Source organism: Penaeus japonicus, unplaced genomic scaffold (assembly GCF_977035675.1).
Source record: "Penaeus japonicus unplaced genomic scaffold, GWHDUDI00000001_assembly GWHDUDI00000011, whole genome shotgun sequence".
NCBI classification, from domain to species: Eukaryota; Metazoa; Arthropoda; class Malacostraca; order Decapoda; family Penaeidae; genus Penaeus; species Penaeus japonicus.
Genome location: NW_028234413.1, coordinates 36,509,317 through 36,521,816, shown reverse-complemented (window position 1 = coordinate 36,521,816; position 12,500 = coordinate 36,509,317). Strand labels below are relative to the sequence as shown.

The window sequence follows — 12,500 nt, the reverse complement described above, 5'->3', positions numbered from 1 at the left end:
GCTTCTTCCATCACCTGTCACTTCCTCCTTCCTACTTATTACATAAAACAGTATTAAGAAGTAATTTGTTGTTCATGAGAAATCATTGATGTGGCCGAGCTGAGAATGGAAAAAAACTTTTATTTTTCATTAATCGAAGTATGGTAATGTTTATTGCCTGAAAATTGTTCGGAATCGGCTTTTGTGCACAAGGCAGCGTACGAGTGATGAATAGGCAATGAACCCATCTTTAAATTAAATAATAAAAAAAACAGTGTGGTAAAAGACATCATTATATTAACTTTTGCCTGTTTCTCCTTCCAGGGTCTTCACATGCGACGGCCCAAGAAGCGCCGGCGCCAACGCCCCAGAATCCAGCCTTCCAGCCGTTTCTAGGATCCCCTTCGCCCTTCCCGTTCCAAGGATTTGCTGGATTACCTGGCTCTCCCAGTGCTTCCCCGAGGCCGCTTAACCCCTTTTTCTCTGGGACGTTTAATGGCCAACCTGCTGGCAATCCTTTCCTGCCTCCTCTCGTCGGTCCCAACCAGCAGTTCGCATTTCAAGTGCCACCAGGTTTTCCAGGGAGTGCCATTCCAGGGCCACAGTTCCAAGGTTTCCCAGGATCTCCACTGACAGGCAGGCCTCCGCCACAGGGTATAGCAAATGGCTTCCCAGGTCAGTTCAGTCAACCAGGCTCCTTCCAGGTTCAGCCAAATCTTTCAGGTCAGCCCAATCTTGTAGCAGGACGTTTTCCTGACACCTCTCCAATTTCTCCTCTTAGAGAGGTTCCAGCAACAGTGAATGATGGCCAGATCTCTGGACGCGGTTTAGATTTTGGAAACGGAGATTCATTGGATTTCTCCAACAACAGTCCTACAACACAAGCACCATTCGCCCCGGCGACGCCTTTATCATCTCCTCCTACCACGCCAGTTGTACCAGATACTACAACCACAACAAGAAGTCCTCCAACCTCCACTGCAGCCCCTTCAACTACAATACCAACACTCCCAACCACAACTACTACCACTACAACTTCGACGACTATGCAGCCTAGCACCACAACGACTCCACCACCAACTACTACTACAACTTCATCAAGTTCGCTGCCTAGTACTACCACTCCACCATCCACAACCACAACAAACCCTCCATCAACAACTACCTCTACCACCACCTCATCAACTACCACAGCCCAACCAACCCTTTCAACCGCTTCCACTACAACAGTTTCACGTCCAGTTGTAGGGCAGAAGAGTAGAACTGAAACTGGAAGAGGTTCTCTAGCGTCTCGTCTACAGAACTTTGCACAGCAGGCTTCAAACAAAAGAGGAAATGGACAAGAAAAAGTCTTACTTTCACGCCCAAATAGAGTTCAAGGTCAAAACTCTGCAGGAAGAGAATCCGAACCGCAAAGTCTGGGAAATACGATATCCGAGTCAAGTATTCAGTCACAAGATGATTATGATCAATCTACATCTGACACACAATCACAACCTGAAGCTTCTATAACAACCTCCACTACAACCACCTCTCTGCCAGCTTCAGTTAGTACAGAGAAAGCCAAGAAAAGGGGAAGGAAACGACCTCTTACTCGCACTCAACAATTTCTTGAAAGGCTTCAAAAGCTCCGGGAGAGACGTCTCACATCTACAACAGGTAGATCCCGACGACCAGAGCAAGAGAACAATGTCCAGGATAATCAGTTACCCCCTCGCAGCAGGACGCCACAGAGACAATCAGGAACTGATTTTAATAGCCGTCTTAGAAATAGAGTATTTGCTTCTCGGTCACCGACTGGTGGCGTAAGAAACAGAATCAGTGATGATGAAAACTCCTCTGTCAGTTTCCGAGCAACCAGACGACCGATCGGTATCCTTGGCTTTACAACAAAGAGGCCTCTTACTATAAGAGAAAGGCTTGAGCTCCATAGGCAGAATAATAGGTTTGTGCCCAAGCATCTCCGGACAACAACCAAACAAACAACAACTTCCACGCCACCACCATCAACAACCACAACAACAACAACAACCACAACCACAACCACTACAGAAATTCCAAGCACAGACTTATATTATGATTATATTAATGATTATGAACCAGAAGCACCAACTATAGAAGTTACAGAACGTGCCCCTACTACAACCACAACTAAGAATGTTCCTGAAACCAGAGTTGTCCCTACAGAAAGAACAAACTCAAAGGTTCAGAGCATCCGAGAGAGGATTGCTGCCATGCTTGGGGCAAATGGACTTGCTGGAAAGACTACAACTGAGGAAGTCCTGACTATTTTGGAGGAGGTAACAGTGAAGCCATTGTCTATGGCGACAACTGATACCTCTACTCAGTCCTCGGTCACAGTGACAGACAACCCTATTTTGATGGTTCACACTGATGAAGAATTTGGACCAACAGAAATGCCACTTGATGAAATCCTGTCAACAATAATAGAAACTATTGCAACTTCAGAGTTGCCACCCACCACCCAGGCACTACATTCCCCTCAACCATCTGTCGTAGTCACTACTCCAACTCCAGAATCTCTTCCATTCGTATCAATATCTACATCTGAACCTGAAGCCTCAACCACATCTAAGCCTATGGCTACTGATGAAACGGAAATTTCTTCCCCAAAGACACCAAAAATGGTAACCTCAACTGAACAGGAATCAACTTATAATGAAACCAATGTAGAGGAAACAAACCTGTCCTCAGGAACCATCCCTGACTTTACCGATTCCATAGCTGATGTATTTAAAGCTGAACACACAGAAATTCCTGAATTGATTACAGATACTTTGAATCGACCCGCAACAGAAGATCCTCTTGTCCAAGATTTAATTGCTCAATTAGTTTCTGAAGGAATTATCACAGAAGTTAACGCCAAATCAGAGGTCCGTACACCAGAGATGAGTGAAGAATCGACCATAGTAAAAGAAGGGCTGTCACAAACTGAAGAAAGACAATCAGCACTTAATGAGGAAGCAGGAACCGAAGACCTAGAAATAAATGAGGAGAAAAATCCTGTATCTGAAGATCAACCAGTGGCAACATCTGTAGATAACCAAAAGCATAATAATCATGATATGGACATGGAAGTATCAGAAAAAGAAAAGGAAACAATAACTGATAATCAGAATAACACCAGTGAGAGCCTTACCATGTCAAATGCAAGTCAAAAAGCAATGGAAGAAGCACATATGTTGGTTTCCATAGATCAACATGCGAATAAGACCTCACAAGAGGTAGATGATCAAATTAAGGTCATGACAAACTTTTCACTTGGACCTGAAGACCAAGCTGATCATCTGCAAGTCGGGATTACAGAACATTTTATACAAGGCCCTGAAAATGAAACAGAGGTGGTAGATGCTCCTCAAGAGCAAGAACATCAAATTGAGATTATTGAAGAAACTACACTAAGAGATGAAAACACGGAAGAACATACACAAAACCCTGAAGACCAAGCTGATGTAATGATAAGTCCTACTGAAGGAAAGGCTGAAGGTACAGAGGAAATTTCACATGAAGTAAAAATGCATGATGAGAAAGATCTAAATCAAGCTGAAGTTATGAAAGAACCTTTGCAAGAGCCTGAGGTGACTACAGATAACACTACCGGAGGATCCAAAGATCAACTTGTTACCGAAGAATTTGCACAAGGATTTGAAGAAGAGACTGTATTCACACAAGATCCTGTTACAGATTCTGAAGACCAAGAGATCACAGAAACTCCTACAGAACCAACTAGAGGTCAGTTGAGGACAAATGAAGGTCAAACCTCAATGATCGATAGTAAAACTATTGCAGCCGAAAACCAAACATCAGAAAATAAACATCAAACTCTAACAGAAAATACAGAAGGTATAGAAGATATAGTGGTGGTAACTACTGAAAGCCAAACTTCTATTCCTGAGGACCTAAGAGAAACTGATGAAAACCAAACAACATTAACTGAAGACCTAGAATTAACAACAGAAAATGAAATGGTTACTACAACTCAAACACAATTGACTGGAAGCCAAACAAGAACCACTCCTTTCACTGCAACAACCGAGCCACCATTGTTAACAGACATTACAGATATTCCGACCACGATTCTAACCACTGAAGAGATAATTGCATCTGAACTGGAAACAGACCCATTTGTGACACTGTCTGAAGATGGAGAAGTGACAGTAGACTCGCTTTCATCTACAGCTCTACCGATTTCTACAACAAGTGAAATTCCAACTACCTCTAAACTGCCTTCGCTCATAAAGATTCCTGTCCTTTCAAACCGAACAACAACAACTCTAAAGCCAACCATAACACCTCCAAGAATGCCAGGCTTTAATCCGTCCAGCCCACGAGTATCATCTGTAAAAATGATGGATACAACCACAAGATTCCAGAAAAACTCTACCGACAGCACGACCGATTTACCACCGACCACAACCCCTGAGAGCCAGCTAGAGGATTATATCACCTCTAATGATGATGCTCTTGAAACCCCACCTCCAGTTCTCGTCACTGAGACACCAGTGTTTCAGGAAACCACATCTCCAGAAGGAGAAATAACTCCTACAGAAGAGAATGAAGTTGATACTACACTTTCCATGAATCACTTGCACATGCTTCTGCACAGTTTTGACATTACTTCCATTCGACCTGAACTTGCTGCAATGAATCACGTGCTGGATTTTTCCCTATCATCCACAGATCAAGGTGAAGAGTTGGGATCAAACACAGATGTCACTGGTAGTCAGAACTTTGATTTTGATTATGATCTAGAACCTGCATCTACTGAGCAAGTAATTGTTACCACAAGCCTTCAAACTCCAACATTTGCAGCACTGGCAACGGATAACCAGGGAGGGCAAAATATTGTTGATTCTACCACCCCTCAGGGTATCATGATAACAGAAACTAATACACCGACAGTGCTGAATATGGAAGTAGCTGTGTTAACAGTCTCTGAACCTTATTCTAAAGTGCAAAATATCACTGAATCTCCAAAAACCGCCGAGAAGTCAGTAAGCATTTCAACTGTAGAAAATTCCACAATGGAAGATGTAAAAACTATTCCTGAAAGTGCTACAGAAGCAGTGACTGATCCTATGGAAACTACTACAGAAACAGTGAGTGATTTCATGGAAACTACTACAGTTACACCAGTTACAACTACAGAGGAGGAAGAAATTCCTGAGATAAAGGAACCATTGAATACAAACAACAAATCAGACAATACTATTCATGCACCGACAAGCCAAGTTTCTACAGCTGTGGGAAAAGCAACCATTGCAGTTGTTACCCCTTCCCCAACTTCTACCCCGGAAGAGAAAGAATCTGATACTGAAACAAATGTTGAAGTTTCAGCAGGCAATAAGGCTCTATCAAGAGAGGATAGAGAAAGGCAGAGATTGGCATGGCTCAGGAAAAACGGCAGCAAAGATGGACAACAGCCAAGAACCAGGCAACTTCAATCATCACAGAGAAGGACTTCTGTCCCCACTGGAAATGTTCGATCAACGCCAGAAAGGCCTAAATCTCCCACTGGAAGGAGGCTTAGTTTGAGTGAATTACTTAGTCAGAGAGCTGCACCAACGGGAAGCATTACAAAAACTTCTACCTCACAGAGGGAGAATGATGTACAGCCATTCACCTCCACCACTACTCAACCTCCAAGGATTCGGTCACAGACTGTAAAAGTAGATATAGAACCTATCATTGTGAAAGAAACCCAGCCTCAGCCCATTACTGAAACACCATCTGACTCTAAAAACAGTCCAAAACAAAATGAAGCTCTCAGAAGGTTCCTAGAGCTAAACAAACAGATGCTGAAAGCTTTGGCTGACAAGAAGAGTTCTACTACTGAGTTGCCAGATGAACCTGCCACAACAGTATCTCCTAAGCAAAATAATGCACAACCAATATTTACTACAAGGCTTCCACCACGTCTTGACAAATTCCGAGCCATAACTGAAACTACACTGACTTCAAATGATAATGAAAAATCATCCACAACAAACTTAATTCCAAAGAACAGAGCAACAAACCCAGTGGCCTCTACTAGAAGAGACAATACACAGCCACGCACAAGTACATTCCTAAGACCTGTGACTAATCCAAGGCCATCTGTAGCACCTGGAGATGATAATTCTGGTCCAAGAAGCAGACCAACATTTATTAGTTCCCCACCCTCAACAAACTCTCGCAGCAACCCTCCTGGCCTTCGACCTGAGAGCAGAACTGACAATACAGGTACACGATCTCGACTCCCACCACCTACTCGTCGCCAACGTCCAAGATTTCCAGGAAAGAGGCCAACGATTGGTCCCCTTAGACATAATGTATCTCACCCTTTGACAGCTCGTCCTACCCGCTTTGAAAATCAAGCAGAAAAGCAAAATAAAGAAGTACCTTCGTCACCTGTACCTAATCGGGAATCGGTCTCACAGTCAGTTGCTGAGCCAGAAAAGAGGCCAGTACAGCCGCCTAGAAGGTTTGGATCTGTAACATCAGCTCCAAGAAGGAACCAGTTTTCAACTCCTAGAGGACGCAGAAAAGGTATTAGGAAGAGGGTGCAAAACAATAGGGTTAGCCCAACCAGAAGGCGAAAACCAACAGCTAGTCCAAGATTTACAACAGAAATTGATGAAGTAACAACACATGAGCCTTCAACAACTGCAGTACCAGAATTTACAACACTACCACAGGAAGAGGATCTGACAATTCCAGGTTTTGAGAGTACTACTCAGAACTTCTTTGATACAACATTTAGATCTGATTTGGAAAGAACTACTTTCCCTCCAGAGGAAGAAACCACTTTACAGGACTTCTCAGTAACCTCTCGGGGTCGAGTTAAGTTTGAGAACAGGCATAGACCAACACAACTTCCTAGGATCACAGAACGTCCAAGGCATCGCTCAACCTTGGCAAGCAAAGTGGCTGCCTTCTCCACCAATGAAGATGCAACAGTTCAACCTGTCACACGACCTCTGAAACCTGATACTCCAGAACCACCAAAACCTTCATCCACATTTAAACCTTTTGAATTTGAAACTTCTGCTACTACCATTTCCCCCACACGATTTTTCACGGAGTCAGCTAGTGGAATTTCTTCCTTCACTGGCTTTGATTTTGATACAGATACAACTCCTCCAACTACATTTACTGAAGATTTCGAAGATTCAACTCAAACATCTACAGATAGATTTGTGAATTCCCAAAACTTTGTACCCACTACCTTTTCTCCATTCAAAGATAATCAAAAACAGTCTGTTTTCACAAATTTACATCAGACAACAAACAAAGGTCATATATCAAGACCTTCACACATCAGTGACATAAATGAAGCGTTCTTCGCAGAGGAAGACCCACCTTTTGTTAATAAGCAAGAAACAGAAACTTTTCCACCGGCCTTCCCAACTACGACTCCGGATAACTTTTTCCACAGGGAAATAAAAGAAAAAGAAACTTTCCCACCAGCTTTTCCAATTACAACTCCAGATAACCCTTTCTTTGAAGAAATAAATGATGCAGATGCTTTCCCACCAGCACTGACAATCACACCACCATCAAATTCATTCTTTGTGGATGATCAAGATACTGCAACTTTTTCACCTAACTTTGCAACAACAGTAAGGCCTAACTTCAACTTTGAGAAAAAACAAGAGGCACAAACGTCCCGGCCTTCATTCCAAACAACAATCCCACCTAACACTGTTACACCCAGGATCATTGTTGTTGCTCTTCCAATTTTGAATCAGGCCTCGAATTCTCCAAACAATGGCAATCCCTTACCTGCAGTTTCTTCACCCCAGTCACCTGTTAATGAAAGACTGGCATCTCCAATAAATCAAGAATCATCAACTCCCTTCCCTGATGTCATTCCACCTCAGACTGACAAACCGCTGGGACGTGTTCAAGTGACCTCCGAAGCAGGATTTATCCCTCGAGAAGTTCATCGACCATCAACACTTACGGGCGGAGTCAAGATCACAGCTGAAGAAGGCTTCATTCCTCGGGATGTGGTACTGCAGCCACCACCATCACCACTACCACAACCAGATCAAACACACCCAACTCTCACACTTCAAAATGATAGCAAATCCGGAACACTTCGTAGTTCTGGAAATATTGAATTTGTGAATGATCACGGTGTTTCTAGTCAAGGTTCATTTAGCAGCTCTCCATCAACGACTACTCAGGTTCCGTTTCGCCCGGTGATTACAGTAGATAGCTTACTAACTTTTCTTGGAAATGACAATTCTAACAGCAACAAGGAGAGGTCTGAAAGGCCTAGTCTCTCCCTAACTCCAACAACTAACCCGCCATCTCCTATTGGCACTACTTCATTTACCCCTAATTTCAAACTTCAGTCAACTAGGTTCTTCAATCAGAGGAATGATACTCCCAGTAACTTTCCTGCTGAATTCTCACTACCAACGACGATTTCTCCCCCTCTCCGACCATCACCCTTCTTGAATGGTCGCCCTACAATTCGTGATGAGTTTTTCAATGCTCCACAAAGTGGTTTTACTCCTTCTACCACTTTACTCCCTCCCGAAAATCCATCTACAAGACAATCTATCCTCCTGCGGCCCTTAGAAAACCTAACTCCACCATCTGCTCCCTTCATCCCCTCCACACCTTCTCCAGGTAGTCCGCCACCACGATCTGATTCAAAACCAAACCGAAATAGTAATCTGCGACCATTCCTGCCACCCTCACCTACTACATCTAGACCAAGAACATCTACTCTTGCAACCATACTTGGCACTTTGATCACCAAAAAGCCAACTACCACAGCACAACCAACAACTAAACCACCCACAACTACACCCCAATCTTTCACAACCCAAGATTCAATCTTTGCCCCTTCCTCAGACCCACCCTTCTCAAACCAGCTGGGAACAGAACCCCCAACACTAGCTAGCATCCAGCCACCTTTTGGCAATAGGGATCACATCACTACTGCCAACCCCTCAAAGCCTTTCGACGGCGATAGGAACCACTTGTCCTCCCAAGGGCAGGTGACCCCAGCAACAACTGGTGACCCCAACTTCCCCAGTAGAAGCAATGGCCAAGATTCCAGCAGGCTTCCTTCACCTTCCAGCAGGCCGGGTCCCCCATCACTCGAGTCCATACCCTCCCAGAATGCCTTCAATGGGCAAGATGACATCCGCTTCTCTGTTCGTCCACCTTCAGATAATGACAGCCCATCTGAGGGGTCTGCGGATGCCCCACCTGCCCTCACGCCTTCCCAATTCCCATCTCCGGTGAGCAATAGCCTACCCCCCTTCCCTTTGTCCTCCAAACCCAATCCGAATCCCTTAATCAAATTCCCCTCAAGACCCTCTGGCGACCGACCAGTCTTAATCTCCTCCAACCGCCCGTCAGGTGTGGTCTCAGACAAAGAGTCCTCATCCTCAGCCGATCCTTTGCTGCTTCTGACGACGATTAAACCTCGTCCTGAGTCACCGCCAAGCCATATACAGGATGGAGACAGTGCTTTCTTTTTCCTGTCTATGGATGGCCATGTGACCACCCACAGCACACCTGCTTTTGTCCCCAACAGCCAATCCTCTTCCTCAAGCACCCATAATCAGCCACCCTTCAGCAGCAATAACAATCAGCCTCATTTTGATAGCAGTCAGGCACAGCTTTCTAACAATAAAAACGAATCACCATTCTTAAATGATAACACACAGTCATTGTTTCCTAAAGATCAACCACAGGTTTCAAATAATAGACAGCCATCTTTTAACAACAAACAGTCTCCATTTAACAATGATAACAGACAATCACCATTTGAAAATGATAACAGACAATCACCACCATTTGACAGTGATAACAGACAGTCACACATAGGTAATGATAGACAATCACAATTTGGAAATGATAATAGACAACCACAAGTTGGTAACAATAACAGACAGACACAGTTTGGCAACAATGATAGACAACCGCAGTTTGGCAATGATAACAGACAGTCACAATTTGGGAACAATAATAGACAACCACAATTTGGGAATGATAATAGAAGACCACAGTTTGGCAACGATGATAGACAACCACAATTTGGGAATGATAATAGAAGACCACAGTTTGGCAACGAGGATAGACAACCACAATTTGGGAATGATAATAGACGACCACAGTTTGGCAACGAGGATAGACAACCACAATTTGGGAATGATAATAGACGACCACAGTTTGGCAGCGAGGATAGACAACCACAATTTGGGAATGATAATAGAAGACCACAGTTTGGCAACGAGGATAGACAACCACAATTTGGGAATGATAATAGAAGACCACAGTTTGGCAACGATGATAGACAACCACAATTTGGGAATGATAATAGAAGACCACAGTTTGGCAACGAGGATAGACAACCACAATTTGGGAATGATAATAGAAGACCACAGTTTGGCAACGAGGATAGACAACCACAATTTGGGAATGATAATAGAAGACCACAGTTTGGCAATGATAACAGACAATCGGAATCTAGCAATGATAACAGACAACAAGTTGGCAATGATAATAGACAACCTGAATCTAGCAATAACAGACAACCACAATTTGGCGACGATAACAGACAACCACAATTTGCACATGATAACAGACGACCACAATTTGGAAATGATGATAGACAGCCACAATTTGGAAATGATAATAGACAACCACAATTTGGCAACAACAGAGAACCACACTTTGGAAATAACAGACAGACACAATTTGGAAATGATAACAGACAACCACAATTTGGAAATGATAACAGACAACCACAATTTGGAAATGATAACAGACAACCACAATTTGACAACGATAACAGACAACCACAATTAGGCAATGCTAACAGGCAATCACCATTTGATAATGCTAACAGACAACCATTTAACACTGACAATCAATCGCTATTTAACAAAGATAACAGACAATCACAATTTGATAATGATAACAAACAGCAATCTGATAATGATGACAGACAACCATTCGCCAATGATAACACACAACAGTTCAATAATAACAAACATTCTACTTTTGATAAAGATAACAGACAACCACCATTTGTCAATAACGACAGAAAAACGTCCTTCAACACTGATGGACAATCACAAACACAATTCTCTCATGATAACAGCCAGCCATCCTTTTCAAATGAAAACACACATTCATCCTCCAACATAAACCCGTCACCGTTTGCTAGTGATGAAGAGCAATCACCACCTCCCAACAGCAATAATCAACCAACACTCACCAACAATAATAACCAACAACCTACCTTCGACAAACATTCTCCTTCAACCACAGGCCAAATTTCAAGTGATAAACCACTAACCAGTACTGAGAACCAATCCTCAAATACCAATCAGTTACTTGCTAATAAGAACAACCAATCACATGATCCAAACAACTTTTCTGTCGTTGATAACCAATCATCTTCCAGTGGTGAGTTGATTAGTACCCAAGATGCGATTGTGTCCAATGAATCTTTTATCCAAAGCAAAGACGATTCAACACCATCCAATAACATTCAGCCACTGATTGTAACTACTCCTGAACCAGTTATCCCTCAGACCAATCAGCCAGTTACTGAAACTAATGATGATTCATCAGTGAATAACTCTGAATCCTTAAATCAAAATAATCAGCCATTCATTGTAACAACCACCGAATCACCGGTGCCTAGCAGCAGGCAGCCATTCATAATATCTAGTACTCTTCCGAGCCCCAATCAGCCATTCATTATAACCAACACCGAATCCTCAGTTCCTATTAATGACCAGTTCTTAATAAGTGGCAATGATTCACCAGCCCCCCATACCAATCAACCGTTCATTATAACCTCCACTGAATCACCAGTTACTAACCCCCCCTTCATTATCACCAACACAGAATCAGATAGGGATGATTTGTTTGTCAATATCGTCGAAAATTCGCCGTTCTCCTTCCACAACAGTGATCCGATCTTTAAGGATAAACCTTTCGTTGAAACGACATTCATTACTGAAGATGGTACATTTATTAGTTCAGCTGATAACCCTTTCTTCCCAAGTAACATTGATGGATTTCTCTTTGACACAAACACCCAGTTGCCTTTCACAAGTACTGGTAGTAATGTGTTCTCAGCACCTGGTAGTCAGTCGTTTATACCCAATACAGATAACCAATCTCCATTCTCTGATACAAATAGCCAAAGTCCCAGTAGTACTACGCAGAGCCCATTAGCTTTTGCTGATACAAGTAGCCAGATACCATTCACGAATATTAATAACCAGTTTCCGTTCCCGAACAATGGACAAAATTCATTCTCAAATCCCAGTAACCAGGAAACATTCTTCAGTAACAACAAGCAGTCACCAAATATTACTCCAAATGGCCAAGTACTACTCTCTTTTGCAGACAACCAAGCAGTGTTTTCACCTACACCATTCTTCCAATCGACAACATCACCTCCAGCAACACCAGTACCCACTACAACACCTTTCCCTCACACATCTTCATCATCATCAATACCTTTCTTCCAG

The 12,500-nt window shown here is 43.0% G+C and overlaps 1 protein-coding gene across 2 annotated transcripts in view; it reads left to right on the top strand.

Annotated features, from left to right (window-relative positions):
• LOC122262425 (uncharacterized) overlaps positions 1–12,500 on the top strand; it is a 74,803-nt gene that overhangs the window by 55,950 nt on the left and 6,353 nt on the right. The window contains exon 3 of one of the 2 annotated variants that reach the window (XM_043030420.2): positions 304–8,171. In XM_043030420.2, coding sequence (XP_042886354.2) covers positions 304–8,171 — 7,868 coding nt within the window. Of the gene's footprint in view, positions 1–303; positions 9,243–12,500 lie in introns of both variants that reach the window. The other variant, XM_043030419.2, reaches the window with a different exon arrangement.